Here is an 18,351-nt window from a genome sequence, read left to right as displayed (position 1 = left end):
ACTTGCTTTTCTAAAAGGCAATCCTTAAACTCAGAACTTATTCTGCATTGCATTTCCATAGTGAAGACTGCCTTCAGGGCCCTGGACAGCAGCAGGAAGCAGTGAGGGCTTATTCATAGGTTGGATTATTCAGAGATAAGGGTATACCCACACTGGGGCTCTAAGGTGAGAGCACAAGTGATTGAGAAGTGAGCCAACATTTATATGTTGTGGGAAGTCTTCAGGGCACAGCCCATTTGAATCACTTAATTAATTGGACCGGAATCACCGTGTCCAACCAACAGCCACTCCTATGGAGCTATTTAACAATGGGGGTTTGGGCTTTTCCCTGGCCATCACAGGCTCCGGTGTAGTAAGCCCAGAGAGGTAAATAACCAATGTACTGCCAGGGTCCTTAGACATTTCAGAGCACATTTACCTAACCTGAAACCCTCAAATACATTTTCAGTCTCGCAAGCGCATAAAGTACAGTACTGCTCCCTGACATTGCTCCCTGACGCAGAGAGAACTGCCCCCTGACATTGTAAGTAAACTATGTTTTTATTTCAGGCTACAAAGGGCCGATGACAGCACTAGTGGCACAGAGCTATTAAAATAATTACATTATTTCTGTGCTTAGCAGACATCTTTGTCTAGGGCAATTCAATTTTCCCCAAATGGACAATCATTAAAGAAACTTAAGCACCAAGCATCAGTGAGCCCTACAGCAATTCTGATTCCACCTAATAATCAAACCTGAAACTTCTTGGCCCAGTCTGCTGACCACAAAATGACCCTGCTGCGATGAAAACTAAGGTATAGTATTGTGAGGGCAAATATAATGGCTTTGATTTAAGATGAAGAAATGAATACAGTAATTATTACACATACTAATGTTACACACTCAGCACACTTAGTCCTGTGATTTACACTGCAGCAGACTACACTCAACAGAACTGCTTCTCATATCGATGGCTTGGCGATATCTTTTGATCCCTGACTTTCCAGAAGAGCACTCACAGATGAGATGCACTTCTTATTGCTGAAAGATGAATATTCCATCAGTTGAGGAGGTGTGCATTTGCTAAATTAGTTTCTTGAAACTGGCAGAGAATGAACACATATCATAGGTAGAACAGCTGTTTCATTCACATTAAAGAACAGGGATCCTGTCACACCCATAATATATTGCTGTTATAATGTAAATTATAATAATAGAAAATTACCAATTAGAGAATGAATTTGACTTCCAGCTGATGCTCAGCAAATTGATCAACATTAGAACTGTAGACACTTAGTCAGCTGTTCAGTGTGGACAGTAAAACGATGTTTGTTTTAGTTGTAATGTTTTAGTCAGAATACAAGTGCTTGCTGGTTTTGCATTTTTCTCCATATTGTACATTTTGCATTCAGCATTTAAGGTTTTATCTTGGACAACCTCAATGACACAAAATGATCTCATACATTAGTTACGTATGCTACAATTTAGCAAGGCCTTATCACATGATTTGTTCAGGCTATTCTTGCCAAAATTTTAATCTAATAAAGACACACTGAACAATAAGGGTAGTTACTATGGCTACTCCTTAGAGTAAGTCTATCCTTATGCACACCCCAGCTAATCTGCATCTTTTCCCAGATTTGATAAATGAATATGAGTAGAGCACTTTCAAATGACCCGTGTCAAAATGCCATATTCAGAATCCTGTTTCAGCAATTATATTATTTATTTATACTCAGAATTAATATTAAATTCTGAGAAAACAGATCTTTCCAAAAATCAATAATCCCAACACACCTAATTTCCAATAGATTCTGACAAGAAAAGGCAGTTTCCCCTCACATTGGCAATTTCAATTCCTTGGTGACTTTTAAAGTTGTCCAACTTAGGAGGCGTTGTAACAATTTATATGTTACAAGATTAAATCCAGACAGCGCGCTTTCCTTGTGATTCTATTATAAGAGCCAGGTCCTTGTATTCATGGCCCCCAAGGCTGGAGCATTTCCGGATTTCTGTGATAGTGGCAGCGTGGTCCTTTGTCTTAGACACTATGCCAAGCCATCATAAAATAACTGTCCCAAATTGATTATTTTTTAAAAGTTTTTTTGGCACCCAACATAAGGCTGCATATAACCAATTCCCATCCTAATTTGGAATTGACCAATTCTCTGCAACCACAGTCACATTCATCCCACAGCCAGCTGGGAGAGTATAGACATCAGCAGTTCACCTCGGAAACATGTGGTGTCACTATTACTTTTTTTCACTAAATCTAGGCGCACTCATAGAGTGGAGTCAGAGGAAGATCTGTCACATGCAGTTTTGACATGCAGTCGACAGGTGCCCTGATCATAAACTTTAAGTCAAAACAGTTTATTTTATTCTCATTTTATGTGAAAGTAAAGTCATGGTGCATTTCCAGGTCAGGACATTATAAAATAAAACTTATGTAAAAAGGATACACAATATCGAATATCAATGTTTTAATCAAAAGATTAGCATGCTAAAAAAGGTACGAATCTGTACTAGATGCAGACGCAACAAAATAATAGGTGGAAGTGCAGTGAGTACACAACACCATGTGACACTGAGAGCTGAGTGGGGTGAGATGGGTGCGTCAGTGCGGGTTGCCACGGTTTCCCCTCCATGACCAAGCGATACACTCACCACGGTGCAGCAGAGAGGCCAAAACCACCACATGAGGGCCAGAGCCAGGAGCAGGAGGAGTACCAGGACCATAATAATCACCAACGTACCATCTGACTGACACGGGAGAGAGAGCCACATTACAGCAGCACAGCACAGACACGGGAGAGAGAGCCACATTACACCAGCACAGCACAGACACGGGAGAGAGAGCCACATTACACCAGCACAGCACAGACACGGGAGAGAGAGCCACATTACACCAGCACAGCACAGACACGGGAGAGAGAGCCACATTACACCAGAACAGCACAGACACGGGAGAGCCACATTACACCAGTACAGGACAGACAGGAGAGACCCACATTACACCAGCACAGGAGAGAGACCGACATTACACCAGCACAGGAGAGAGACCGACATTACACCAGCACAGGACAGACAGGAGAGAGACCCACAATACAGCAGACATCAGACCCATGCAGTCTTACCACGGATGTAGCACAGCAGGAAAACAATTATCATCAAAAACACTCAGATTATGTGTCTCACTCACGCATTCTGTGGCAGAAATGGTAACAGGACTTGTGATGAAGGTCTGGCCATTGTTCAAGCTGATCAGCACATCGACCGACCTATTGAGAATGAGACAACGGTACAATTGTTCCAATTTACGGTCATTTATGTTGTGTTGCATTGTGTTGTGATCACTCCAAATCAATAATCAAGTACAAAAACTGGCAGGGACATGGGAGGGATGCAATACCTCCTTTGAATGGAACATTCAAAAAGAATGTCCAGAACCTACTCTATCAGTCTGTTCTGTAGAGTATGAGAGACTCAAAGCAATTGTGCTAGTTGACCGGCTTAACCACAGATTATGTGGTTAACAATGATTTAGTGTACATTAATGTGTACAAGGAGTTCATATTTTCCTTTTCATAACAGGAATATAAAGCAAGGTGATAAAATAACAATCTGGACTGTATCAAAGGATGTGCACAGGAATGGTTATTTCTGTAATTAAATAAAAAGTAAGGCACCCACAGGCTATCAGTCATCAGCAGTGAGAGATAAAACTGTTCTCCGATGCCCTGAGGGGTACATACATCTGCCCATTATAATGTTGGGAGGAAAAAAAATGTGGGAAAACATTTTTTTTTAATGTGCAACTTTCATAACATGTGGACAGATCGCTGATGGTGCCAGCAGGGCTGAAACTGTAGTGATTCAGCAGCACTCATAGACAGAACAATGTGCACAGCTTTACACATTTAAGGGATGGTCCAATTCCAGGACACATAATGTAGTGCATAGCATATTTCATCCTTGGTTGGAATCCATTGAGAATAATCTGTAGCCTAGATTGAAGCACTAAAACCCAAAACAGATGCTAGTTGGAATATGTGAGCATCTAAATCTGGGTAGGGTTGTCCTCTCAATCAGATCTAACAAACAGAAGAAATTATTTTGCAAGTGAGTAGAGATTATGATTACGTTATGTGCTAAACTTAGCCTTTAGCCACTGCTAAATGTGCTTATCCTTTACATGTACAAGCACTATGGCACAACAGACAGATTAGCAATATGCAATTATAGTTCATGAAGGTCCTACATTAGCAGTTTAGCATAGAAAGCTAAAGGCCTGCTGGGTTGCTCATTCGGTAAAAGTGCAGCTTGCGGTGCAGGATTGATCCCCGGGGTCTCAGATTGAATCCAGCCAGTGTCAGTGCCAGCAGCCCTGCAGGAGCAGCACAATTAGCTTATATGGCTATAAAGGGTTATCTGGGAGGCATTCAGTGTGCAGGGTTAGCAGTGTTCATTGCTGGAGTGACCCCTGTTGGCCATCTGGGTGCCCGTATCTGTGCACATGTACGATTGGGTCTCCTCCACCCACACTCATGTTGCATGTGCAACTTATGAATCACTTCTCTGAGATAGCCAATACTGTCCTGCAGTTCTATAAGACAATCAGCAGGGAGGTTGTTCCAAGCATGTTGGAGAACAGTTCTTCTGCAGACTTTGGTTGGCTCCTTGCTTCTGATCTCAGACAGCCTTGATCAAGTTTTTATGTAAAAAGTAGTCAAATGCCTACAGTAATATGTTACTTTTTTTAAATTAAATCCAAAAATGTCTCTGTAAAATTAAATCTTTTGAAATCTCAAATGTGTTCTTTTATACTAACACACACACAAAAATAATCATATATAATAAAGTCCAGGGTGCCTAAGGCTTCTGTACAGTACTGTACATTTCGGGGGATGACCCTCAGATTCTCTATACCACTTTCGAATGCAAACCTACACCCTTGTATACGCTCTCAGAAATAAAGTTAGGAAAAGTGCCTAAAAGGTACTTGTTGCTGGGGTAGTATCCTATAGTTACATAAAATTGTATTGTATCTTGATTTTAAATGACACAGTTTTTAATGCACTGCCAATATTTATCACAACTGAACTATTTATTATGCTTCTTGTGCAGAATCTGTCTGTCTGTCTGTATTGTGTTATGCCTGTTGTTGTGTGGTATGTGTGTGGTCCTGCTGCAAACAAATTGCCCATTTGGGACAAAGAATAAACTGAACTGAACTGAAAATTGTACCCCTAGCCAGAAATATTACATTCATTTGTACCTTATTTGTTTGGAAAACATACTAATTTGTACCTAAAAAGAACTTTACTGTACTTTCAGGGTAAAATGAGGTTTGGAGAGCCTGATCAAGTGGGGAGTCTTTAAGTGGGTCATTCTCTGTGGAACTACTGCCCTTGCAAAACATTTATAGACTGGCCCTGTGCCAAGAAAATAGGCAAGCAGTGAACAGGAAAGGAACGTTTAAAAATCATATCTCTCTAAACGACCTGCTTCTGAAACTGCCGCTTCATGCTGCACCAAATGAGAGCAGCAAACAATTGAAGTTGCGCTGTCCGGTTTCCGTCCCAGCACTGTAGTGCTCAGCTTGAGGAATAAATCCAGCACAGCACACCAAAGGTCAATAAAGGTCACATATTTAAGGAGACATGCAATGAAAAAGTGTCTGTTTGAATGGCTCAATGCTCCCATTATAGTCATTTTCCATCACAGTGCGCGGTTCAGAGGGGGAAGTGGTGCGCGTGGTTGGCTATTAGGGGAAACATCAGACTATGGTCCATGGCCTGTGGAACTGCCACCCACAGAACGCCAGACAGTAACAGCCACAGGAACAGCCTTAACGGGTACTTACTGCCCCACTTCATGCAGCACAGGTGCTGGACACAGCAGGTAATTGTCCTGTACAACACGTGGCTTCTCATCTGGAAAACAAGAGATTCAAGAAGCTCTATAAGCCCGGCTGGAGTAACAGCCAGCCCGTTCCGATGCTGACATACATCATCAAAACAACGAGAGCGCTCCAGGGGAATATCTACAGGTCGAAATGGATGCCCCCTTCCCAGCAGAACTATGGGCTGTTGCCCCTTACTGCTGTGGACTCTCAAAGACTGGGTCCATGAAAAACGGAACCATATGCGCCTCATAACACGCAATGTTTTCTTAAAGGGTGGGACAGTCCACCCTCCTTTCATCCTTTTTGCTTTCTTCAGACAGACAGAATGCAGAGAGCGTAACAGATAGAGAAAGTGCCAAAAGCTGATCCCCGCCCACCTAGGATGAATATGACTACAAGTCAGCTGCGCTGCACTGCACCACACATTAAAACATTTTCCACAATTATGAGGTATCCTGAAAGCCACAGATTCAGGGAGGATCACTGGACCCATGTGGGCACAAGCAGGCAGACTGTTTTTAGCATCTAAAACACAGGCTGTGGGACCACATACACTGTAGAAGGAAAAGGGTCATTTGGGTCAATATCCATGTTTCATGTGGATTTCTAATTAAAGATTTAAGAGTGACTTTAAGTAAAATATAACTCCAAAATAAATCAAATCCCTGACACGATTCTAGAGTCCTGATTTACTTTCATATACTGGTATGAAAGAGCACATTTTCAAATATATCCAAGGAACTGCCACAACAAACAGATTCTATGAAAAATGTTTTTTAATGACCAAATTCAATCACTTTTGTATGGATGTCCTTAGGTGGTGGAGTCATTGTAACACAAATATACTAGCTTATGCCCATTCCTCAGTTTCATGTACAAATGACACTAAGGAGGCGTGGATGATGGGTTGTCATTTACTCAATATTCTTAGAATTTTTACAACAACAAAACACTTCTGACTTTTAAAACAAATGTGCTTAAATGTGTACTGTAACTTGGAAGTACTGTATGATGACAAAGTGAAAGTGGGCCAGTATGCAGATTGCTTACGATAGGTCTGTTCATTGATGATGAAGCTGCAGACCACTCCCTCCGTGCCTTTGCCCAGTGTGAATCCATTTCCTTTCAGCACAAGTTCAAAGGTTTCTACAGGAAGTGAATGCAACAAACACACAAGGCTTACTGTAGGATCTGTCATAGAAATATCAATAACACTTGTAATCATTCCAGCTTTGCAACATACCATTAACGCAGATGCTGGAGGGCTCCACTTTTAAGATTTCTGTACAAGACTTCTTTAATATCTGTGTATACAGAAAGAGGAAGTAAAATATCAAGTAATTTTATTACAATAAAAAACAAGCAAGTGCAAATTTACTATCACGTAAACTTGGCGTGTTCCAAACAGAATGCAGGGAAGCGGTCGTGTCCAGCAGAAATTAAAGTTTGTTCAATGATAGTTTTCCTCCTGAGGAATGTAGTTTATGATTATGGTTGCTTATTAACTATCCCAGACACAGGGAATGTGAATTGGACCTTTAATTGTAGAGAAAACGACAAATAACTGTGCCAGGTCCATGTGTTTGGAAGACCGGGTTAGCTCACCATGGTCTGAACACCACTGTAAAAGCCTGCCTGATTCGTAGGCTCTTGGTAGCAAGAGCTTCTCCACCACAATGTCACAGGGGAGCACTGTTACCATGTCACTGTATGCTGAAATGGATAGTGTATGCGACTTGCATCAAGTTTTTATGAAAACGCAAGGTATAAAACTTTACACGCACGCAAAAACGAAAGCTGATCTGGAAGTCATTTTTTAGTTATTCATCATGAAAGTTGCACTGTTCGGAACATGGTGAGCTAACTTGGTGTTGGGAGTTTAGGTTACACAATGTGTGGTTTGTGTGGCACACATATACAGTACCTACATGTTCTCCTTTGAATATCCCTTATGAGGGCTTGGGGAGCATTAAGCCAGAGAGCAAAAGGCGGTTGGAAAACAAACAAAATAAATTCTGAGATGTAAAGATACACAGAACACATCGGTACAGACTGAATGTTGGCCAGCAAATATCAACAAATAATGAAAACAATTGCATTTACATTGAAACAACACTTGCACATATATTTAAGTGAACCTTGCATTTAAGTTAAGTGAATCATTAATTAATTAAATAAAATAATTAAAACCAGGCTGATAACTTGTAATTAAATACATGAAATACTCTGTAATAATGAAAAGAAATGGAAGGTCACATCTCATGTGTAAGTATTACATTACATTTCCCCTTAAATCACTTAAGATTAACTGTCCAGACAGATACAGATAAAGTTAACAGATACAGTTATGATCTCAAACAACTCAACCATGAAGTATGAATTCAGTATGCACTCACTCTTAGACTTAATCAGATACAATGTGCTTTTTGGTAATACATAATAGTAATACATAATAGATACGCATGCATTAGACAGTGTCTTTACTTCATATGCAACTCATTTTCCTACATAAAATCAATCAAATCATAGCATAATGCTGACCATTAATTTTCGTATGTCAGTTTAATTTCCTACTGTGATAGAAAAAACCTTAATTTCAAGATGTTAAAAATGAAGGGACAAGTGTGAAAACTGAGTTTGCTTTTAAAGACAAATCTGAATGAGTGTGAAACTGATTCAATCTCTAGGGATCTGAATCAGACACACTCCCTTTAACTCTAGCCCTCCCACAGTTAATTCGCTTAAGGTTTCTATAATCACTATAAGATTACATTACTTTGCCTCTGACACAGAGAACACCCCTGAGAACATTCATTTCAGATTTAAACAGCATGGCTTGCTCATGAACAAACAGAGCCCAGAATGCCATCCACCTCCTGATTAACAGGGTGCTTCTACACTGAGATTTAAGAACGACAGCCTTGGGTCAATCCAGGTCATATGCAGATAAACAAAACCATCAACTCAACCTCCTGAATCAAAGCAGCACATCTCTGAAAAATACGGGCAAATGCCTGGACAAACACCGTAGCTGGAAGGACAACGGGAGGAAAGCGTCATTGATCACCACTGATTCATTTCATTCAAACTCCAAATCAATCTGCATGCAAAATTACTGGCTGGGAGTCTTCAGAGTTCAGAAAATGGAAAGTCATGCATGCAAACTGGGTGTGACTGTTTTATCACATTCACATCCGTGATCCACTGAATCTGTCATTGAGAGCTAAATAGCATAGTTCTATATCACAGGGATATAGGTTTAATATAATAAAAATATGACTGTACCTGTGAATTAAATAGCACAGATTAAAAAACAAAACATCCATGTCAACTGCATTCCACTGTCAAAACTGCCTTGCCTATATTCCATCCAGTTAACATGATAATTTATTAGACTACACAAAACTCATTATGCCTGGTCTCTCTTGATCTAATTAATCACTGCTTAATTACTTCCCATTACCTTGTTATCAGTAATGAGACAATCAAGCATGGGATCAAGGTCTGCCACCCTACTGTATAACTATGGATGTTCAGCACAGCACTAAAATAGTCACATATTCAGTGAACACTGTATGTTGCCTTATTCTCTATGTACAGTTACACCATACATAGAAACAAAGAGTGTGAAAGTGTGTATTTTGTTGTGTTGTGTACACCTTTGCAAATAGCAATTTGAACTGGATCACAGTTAGCATCACAAACTTCAGCTGAGTGCATCATAGCCATGCTTGCAATGTGTTCGGCAAACAGACGGAATCGTAGCAGATTTAAATTCAGTTAGTCACTGTAAACACAGGGCGTTGTGTGAAAGTTCAGCAATGTTTTTCAGCATGACTTTTAAAGTTGGGTCATTTACTTGCCTCTTGTGAATGTGTGTTAACAAAGTTTACGGCTCCCTTGCATTTCCCTGTGTGTATAGTTAGTACTCAAAGTATAAATCAGCTGTACATTGTTTTATGAGAAAATCAATCATTCAGCTTTACATTTTGAAGGAAAATAACATAACATTAACCTACATTAACCTAGCTGACTGATGCAAAAACTGAATATTACTATATTGTGAATGTTACTATGACAGAGTTATGTTTTATGTTAGTTATATAAAATGATGTGGGTAATAGGGCATACAGTTGAGCCCAGAGGACTTTTTTTCCAGCCTTGATCCCCGACCATTTCATCATCTGTCTGGCCTGTAACTGTGTCCTGCTCCAACCTGTGTCTACATCCTTTTACAACCATTTTCAAATCATTTGCCATTTCTATGAATATTTGTTTTTGTAGTTTTGACAACAGGCATATTGCACTGGAAGTCATGATCATCCAGTCAGCATTGACCAGTCTGTCCCTTTTCCTCTGACCTCTCTCATTAACAACATATTAACAATGCTAAGTGCATGAAAATAAGAAAAGATGACATGGTATACCCTTACCGAATTTACAATGCTTTTGAGAGCTTGAAATCCACCTAAAACGGGGAATACTTGATCTTTACTGTCAGCAATCGCTGCAAGCTGTAGAAGAAATAGATATTGAAATATTATACTTACAAATAAACAACAAAATAAACCATTTGAGATTACCTGCATTAGAACTGCTGCCCATGCAAGAAAACTGCTGTTGAGCATTTCTCAAATCTACATAACAATTTCCTGTCTGGAAGCCTTTCATCCCATTGACGCAACAATAACAGGAAGTGTAGCCGGTAGTACCCAGATAAACAACCATGCCCAACTTCTGACTGCATAGTAGATACTTCCTCGACAAAAGGGGCAGTGCAGAATCTCCAACCATACATACAGTGCAGCCCCAACCTCTACTATACCAAAACCTTACTGCTGAATTATGGTTGAAAACTTGACTTTATCAGCAAGTATAATTCATCATTTGAAATCACTAAATTTTCACTACATTTCCTTTACACTGTCACTAACAGAATATAATTTAACTTACCATTTAAATATAGTCTACCTTAAGAAAACAAACTCTAAAGCATACACATATTCTGCTTTTACTTTACAGTGGGAAATGATAGATGATACAAAATGAAAACTCTGAAAAGTCGCTTGCCTGATTCTCATCAAAGTCCTTCACACCAACACAGTACACTCGTGCGCCCAGTTGTCTTGCAACGTCTGCCTGGAGTACACAGACAAAAATGTGTCAATTCTCAAAATGGATACTAAAAGTGAAGAATACCAGAATATGCCTGCCCTTACCTCTTCTACTGCGTACAGATAGAGATATCCTTCCAGGCGTCCATCTGTCAAGGCTATGATAATACTTGATGACCTTGAGGATTGCTCTTTAAGTTGCTCTGTTGCCTAAGCAAGAACAAAAATGACAAGAAATGCAATTACAAATCCAGGAAAATAAATATTTTAATATAATAACCATATGTATAAAAAAAAACAAAAAAAACAGAAGTCTACTTGAAATATGCTATTTTATACTTCATCATATCTGAAGTATGATTAAAGGTTATACAATTATAAATGTCATTCTAATAATGACCTAATCGTTTGTTGTAAATGTCTTACCTTCTTAAATCCTTCATGCATGTACGTTTCACTTGAGGGTTTGACCTCACGCAGTCGTTTCAGGCCTTGCTCTATTTCATAACTACAGAAAAGAGAGGTGCATTAGAATTAAATTACATCAAAACAAGCAACCACTTGCTAATGAACTGCGTACATTGTGAAAAACTACTTTTCCAGATTACACTGGAACTAGGTGTTGTAATGACAACATTTAACGTTAATTTTAATATGTGCATCCCATAGTTAGATATGTGCTCAAACACGGCAGAGAAAACAAATAAAGACAAATAGACATAAGGGAAACGCTGTACTACCTGTCTCCAGTTAGAGGCAGCATCACTTCTGCACGAAGTGCAAAAACTATGAAAGAAACTCTCATCCTTGGGCTGGAATATAAAATAAGCATATCCCCATCAATCAGCAGGAATTAATTACTCAATTATTCTCAAATATCAATTAATGAATAAATTAATTCATTAATTATTATTACTATCTATTTATTATTGTGCAATGCCTAAATTAAATTACAGTACATTCATGCAGCTTCCGAATAGTGAAAATAGTAATTAATATTTATTTATTAATTCATTTATTAATTCATGTTTATGTGGCACAAAAACAGAAAACAAACTACACACGTGAAATCTGTTAACTGCTGGAATACTCCAAACACTAGAACCTAAGACATTATTGAGCTCCAGAAAGTATTGTAACTGTCCTATTAGCTGGGATGTGTGCTGAACCCCTGCATTATCCTTAAAAATGTATCACTTGAATGGGTGGCCACCTCCTTTTTTCTGTACACCGTTTGGCAAAAGGAAATGATTCCCCAACATTGATTTCCACCCCTCTTTGATACCTGCACTTGTATTTGTATCCTTTACGAGATAAAAAAGGCAATATTGTGCTTGTGAACTATTCAAAGAAACTTGTTTAGTAAGGTTACTGCTGTTACCCTTTACCAATTTAACAGCTGTGTGCTACTACAATAATGTCTGAGTGATTCCCAGCCTCATTCCACTTTTTCAGCAGATTTAATAGTATAGAAATTAGAATGTCTCACATGTTAATGCTACTTTCTGATGTACCATAATGCACTAAATTTGAGAAACCTTAATCTGAATAAAAATGTCTCAGAACAGCTACTTTAAACTGCTGAAAATGAAAGATGCTTACCTCACAAATCGATTTGTGAGCTGCTCAACGAAGCCATAAATCTCCCCCCAGTTGCCTGCAACACTTCCAGACCTGGAAGACATTCACACAGAGTCACTGATACGGAGGGTGTGGCACAATCAGAGGCTTGCACCGCAACCCTATTTTCTTAGAAGCAGATTGAGTGTTACGCATTACTAAATCCAACTGCTGCCAACTGCTTATTCTGGGAGAGCATATTCAAGAAAACTTAAATATCTCATGCATTACATCAGCAAGGCAATTACTATATTTTTCTCTACATGTACACTCACTGAGCACTCTATTAGGTAGACCTGTACACCAGCTTGTTAATGCAAATGTGTAATCAGCCAATCATGCGGCAGCAATTAAATGCATAAAAGCATGCAGACATGATCATCAGATGTTTTTCAGATCAAATGTCAGAATGGGCATTTTGTTTGAGTATGGCGTGAAAAACAAAAAACATGCAGTGGGCAGCAGTTCTGTGGGCAAAAATGTCTTGTTAATGAGAGAGGACAGAGGAGAAGGGTCAGACTGGTCAAAGCTGATAGGAAGGTGACAGTAATGCAAATAACCACACATTACAACAGTGGTATGCAGAAGAGCATCTCTGAAAGCACAATATCAAACCTCTTAAGTGGATAGGCCACAGCAGCAGAAGTCTTTTAGTTAAAATAAGTTTTTTTTTAAAGTCTAATGAATACCTAATAAAGTGCTCACTGAGTGTAGACATCAATACCAACACACAGAGCACAATACTTGTGATACCTTGTTTGACAAGAGGAGACAAACCATTTGTGATGATGTCAGTGGAAAGAACTCTACTCCTCTTTGATTTAAAAAAAATGCATATACATCAGCATTCATGCACACAGCTATTTGGCAATTGTGATTTAAAAATAACTAATATGTATATGTACCTGAATTTGTCATTTGTAAATCTAGAAATTTGACAATTTAGATTGTAAAAACAATTTTTCTATCTTTGAAACTTTCTGTGGAGAGAAAGCATACACATGCATTTCAGCACATGCTGGCATTTCAGCAAGTATTGGTAACCACTTGACAGAAAATTAATTAGTATTCCAAACTAGAAGACTGGTTTTGCCAAACATGGCTTTCTTTTCTTATGTATAATTTTGTATATTTACAGTGCTACAAAAATACAAATAAGCAATAACTGACAAAGTGTAGTGAGCCTTTTATTAAGCCCATTGACTTAAAATATTGTTCACATAAAGAAGTTAAGGTAATTCACCTGACCTGGTTTCTAGGGTATAAATCGGTTGCTAATTTTGAGATCAAATCCAAAATGGGCACAGCCTATGTCTTGTCTAGTCACTGCCTAGATAGCAGGGTGAATCTCATCATAGATATTGGGGGTAGTCCAATCAGATAACTGAGATCAGAGAATTGGGCAAGGCTCAAATTCAGCTTCACACTGTCATTCAAAAGGAGTTCCACAGGGGTCAGTGCTTGGCCCCATCCTGTTCTAACAGTGACAGTACCCTCCTATGAACATGCAGTCTTCAACCAAGGCCACCCATTTCAAGTCCCTTTGCAGGAAAAGAGTAATATTTGAGAAGTATGACTTGGCAATTACCCTACCAACGAGAGATGTTAAGTGTGCAATTTCAGCTTGGCAAATTTGGCTTCAGTACCATTTTTGTACTCCTGACTTTATTCCTGTATTAAAATTGTATTAAAACAAACTAGGAAGCGAACACACACACACACACACACACACACACACACACACACACACACACACACACACATTGTACTGCAAAAGAACCACCACTTGTAAATTGGTCAAGAAAAAAAGAACACTGAGTGACTACAATAAAAGTACACTGCAGAATAGTGAAGCAATGCCATTATCTCAACACTCAGGTAACTGAAGGGCTACTGAAATAGTCATACTCATAACTCCATTAGTCACAGAGCTACATGGGAAATTACATATAAAATTAGGGTAATGACTAAGAGGTTCATAAAATCATTGTTTTAATGATTAATACAATCAAATACACCCAAGGCATTCGGGCAATATTTTTAATGGTATTCCATAGCTTGTACAACATCTACATAATCATATTTTGGGAGAACAGTACCAAGAAGTTGCACTGAATATATAGGTAAAACCATATTGAGCATGCACTGTAGTATTTGATCGGGTTTTAAAAGCCATTTTTAAAACAACATTCAGGAAATATAACAATGGAGATATATATGGAGAGCTTCTGTATGGATAAACCATGCTCCACAAGTATCCCTGTAGTCCACAGCATAATGCTTGAAATCAGTTTAATTTGGTAATCATGGTTCACAAAAAAAGATGCAGCCTAACGAATTTAATGACATCGCAGACTGCCATACTACATAATATTCAACACAATTATTTTAAACTTTAGACAAACTAACGAAAATCTTTAATGATTGTTTTTTTGTTTGTTTGTTTTTCTGGCTGCACTGCTATTCTTAATTTCCCATCGACCCAAACGTGAACTTCAGTATCCTTTTCCATTTACACAGTGATGTATTTAAAGTCTAATTTAATTGAACTACCATATCCGGGCATTCGGGAGTCTGTGCTGTCCTGGTTAACCTTTTCTCTGCTGAAGCAACAATGACAAGACACAGGAAGCAAACAAAGTTGGCAGCTATAAAATGAACACTAATGTTAATAGCATTGATGTGTTCAAAATAATAACACGAATCTGTTATTATACAACAAGGCAATGCGTGGGGTTTGTACTTACTTGTCTAACACAAAATATAGATCAAAGGCTCCGTGGCAAGACGCTTCTTCTGCTATACAAAACGACATATCTAATAAAGTTGCAAGCAACAGGACCACTGTCGCTGTAGTCCATCGTTTCTTTTGGCGAATTGTTTTCTCGCTCATGGCGGTCGTTAACTGAAGAGATCACTGAATTACAGCAAAGAACTGCAAAGCCGCGTTGTTACACGAAGAGAACCAATGAATAGGCTACTTAGAAATTCAGCCGAGTACCACGAGAGTGTCAAAACAGTTTGCACACCGCCCCGTATCATACATGTCAAAGGCTGCCTGCTACAAAACCAGATACAGGTTATCTGTTCTTCCTGAGTAATTTAGGAAATCACCGATCTGACGTCGATAAACGCTTATCCCTTACGCTTGATTTATCACTGTACTGCTCAGCTCGTGCACTTTAAAGTGCGCGCATAAATTAGCTACTTTCCCCCTGGAGGATCACCACACCCACAACCCTTGAAAAGCTGGACATGAACCTGTCTTTCGAGCATGCGCCAGCAGCTGATCGATAAACAGACCGTGGGAGTTCTGGAAATCTGACGGCACTGCTGCATAACAACAAGGCGGAGTATATGAAATAGACCTTCCAGCTCATTAAACTCAGATCTTCGCCTCCTCACTTCATGGAATTTCACAGCATAAAGATATACATTCAAAATTACAAAATTTAATTGACATCTTACCTTAACAACTTAACAGTTTAATGGTATGCAAACAAAACGATGCATAACCTACTATTAGTTAATGTTGGCACAGGAAAAATAAAATAAAATAAAAAGAATAATTATTATATATATATATATATATATATATATATATATATATATATATATATATATATATATATATATATATATATATATATACTCTCCTGAACTGTGCCCTCATTTGACACCTGTGTATACCAGTCACGTGCAGAGCACTCCCCACACACCGGTAGCTGTGGAGAGGCAGATAATCCCGTAGCTGCTGGAGCTGAGGGTGATTATACTGTATGGCCAGACGCAGTGGACCTGATTGAGAATTTGGCAAAGAACCAGGCTAACACTTACACTGTTTGTGATAATAGTCATGGGATCTCTAAAGACCATTGAGAGCCAGGTCTAAGGCCACAGACTTTTCTGAAATATGGTATGCTGCAGATATTGGTAGTCCCTGCCCAGTGGTTAATGTTATTTTAGGATTTCAAATAAATTGTAAGCTCTTTTAAGGTTTGTACACTGAATTCAGTTGTCATATTAGTATTACTTAGTTTTTACAAATTCTCAGCATCTTCTTTTTTCTACCATATATTTATGAGTTTTGTATTGTGTGAGTTTGTATTATATACTGTATGTATAGTGGACTGTGTTGTATGGAACCCTTGAGCTGCACTAGACCAAAGTTCAGTTCTTATGTTGAAATTGCAATAAAATATGAAATATAAAATCTGTTTTCTTTCTGAACCACATTTGAAATATCTGCAGAATATTTGTTTTTATATGACTGCAGAATCAATTACACATCTTCACAATGTGCTATAAAATATTGTTTATATATTCCATTATAGTTTGTGTGTGTGTGTGTGTGTGTGTGTGTGTGTGTGTGTGTGTGAGGCACAAATTATGTTGCCTATAATAAACACTGATGATTTAATACTCTGATAACAGCTGTTCTGCAATTGTATTGCTGTATTACACTGACTCACTTCCTCCGTGAAGATGTTGCAAGTTATAATATGTGTCACCAGATATGTGTCAGATTCAAATGTTAACTTATGCTGTTCTTTCTGTCCTTTTTTACATAAATATGGTATGGTTTGAAATCAATCATTGCCAATGAGTTATGTAGCTTAAGGTAGGGGTATCTTATAGAGATTGCTATACTCAGTATGTCTGGTTGGATGGCGATTGGGTTGAGGGTCACTTGTGGAGTGTTGTCCACTGCCCTTTAGTTTGTTGATTCTGAACTCTAGTCCTTTCTTGTCTTGGGAACCACAAACATCCAACTGAAAGAACGTCCAGCCCTCAACCAGAGCTGTTGGTCACAGGGTAGCCAGTACCCCTTAAGTGGGGGGGTTGAATCTCTTTCCACCTTTGGAGGGGGGATTATAAATAAAAGAGCAAAGCTAACATTTTTCTTTTGAATAGTAAAGGTTAGCTTTTTTCACATAGATAGATCGTTATACACTCAAAGCACTTATAGTGAGGGGGAAACTTGCCTCAACCACTACCAATGTGTAGCACCCATCTGGGTGATGCTCGGCTGCCATTTTACACTCGAACACCCACCACCCACAAGCTGCAGTGGAGAGGGAGAGAACAGTATTTTGATGACACAGTACAGGGGATGATTAGGTGGCAGGTTGAAAGGGTTGGGAATGTAGCCAGGACACTGGGGAACCCCTTTCTCTTTGTCATGGATTGACTACAGTGAGTCAGGACCTTGGTTTAAGGTCTCATCTGAAAGACAACTTATCCTACCGCACAGTGTCCCCATTACTGTGTTGGGGCATTGGGGATCATTTGACCAGAGGGAAGATTGCCCCCTACTGGCTCTCCCACACCACTTCCAGCAGCAACTTAGTTTTCCCAGGAAGTCTCCCATGCAAGTACTAACCAACCCACATCTGCTTAGCTTCAGCCATTTGGCAGCAGCTGGGTGCATGACAGTATGGCTGCTGGCCATCTACATTTTTGAATGTACTCCTTTACATAGTACATCATGCTATCTGAAGATGTAGGCCTCCTTTAACTATTATTTACTCAAAGCAAAAGACTATTCACAGGAATATACATCTTTGTAAGTTCACTTACTTTATAAGTTAACTGGGCTGTAATGTGACCTATCATCTTGCTCCTTTAAACACATCTGCAACCGAAAGACATGCAGGACTGAATGGAGCTAATTGTATGTATTCCCAAAGCTGTCAACAAAATAACGGCAGTCCACTGAGCACTTCCTG

The 18,351-nt window shown here is 39.0% G+C and overlaps 1 protein-coding gene across 1 annotated transcript in view; it reads right to left on the bottom strand.

Moving 5' to 3' along the window:
• Positions 1 to 15,789, bottom strand: part of LOC133142119 (anthrax toxin receptor 2-like) — a 28,904-nt gene extending 13,115 nt beyond the window's left edge. Inside the window, exons 1-12 of the mRNA XM_061263111.1 lie at positions 15,370 to 15,789; positions 12,605 to 12,676; positions 11,743 to 11,814; positions 11,429 to 11,510; positions 11,108 to 11,212; positions 10,959 to 11,027; positions 10,322 to 10,402; positions 7,132 to 7,192; positions 6,939 to 7,034; positions 5,847 to 5,916; positions 3,183 to 3,261; positions 2,648 to 2,743 (exon numbers count right to left, since the gene is read on the bottom strand). Coding sequence (XP_061119095.1) covers positions 2,648 to 2,743; positions 3,183 to 3,261; positions 5,847 to 5,916; positions 6,939 to 7,034; positions 7,132 to 7,192; positions 10,322 to 10,402; positions 10,959 to 11,027; positions 11,108 to 11,212; positions 11,429 to 11,510; positions 11,743 to 11,814; positions 12,605 to 12,676; positions 15,370 to 15,515 — 1,029 coding nt within the window. The 5' untranslated portion in view covers positions 15,516 to 15,789. The remainder of the gene's footprint in view (positions 1 to 2,647; positions 2,744 to 3,182; positions 3,262 to 5,846; positions 5,917 to 6,938; positions 7,035 to 7,131; positions 7,193 to 10,321; positions 10,403 to 10,958; positions 11,028 to 11,107; positions 11,213 to 11,428; positions 11,511 to 11,742; positions 11,815 to 12,604; positions 12,677 to 15,369) is intronic.
• Positions 15,790 to 18,351: the final 2,562 nt, after the last annotated feature.

The sequence above is a fragment of the Conger conger genome, chromosome 12, assembly GCF_963514075.1.
Source record: "Conger conger chromosome 12, fConCon1.1, whole genome shotgun sequence".
NCBI classification, from domain to species: Eukaryota; Metazoa; Chordata; class Actinopteri; order Anguilliformes; family Congridae; genus Conger; species Conger conger.
This window is presented reverse-complemented; position numbering and strand designations above follow the sequence as displayed.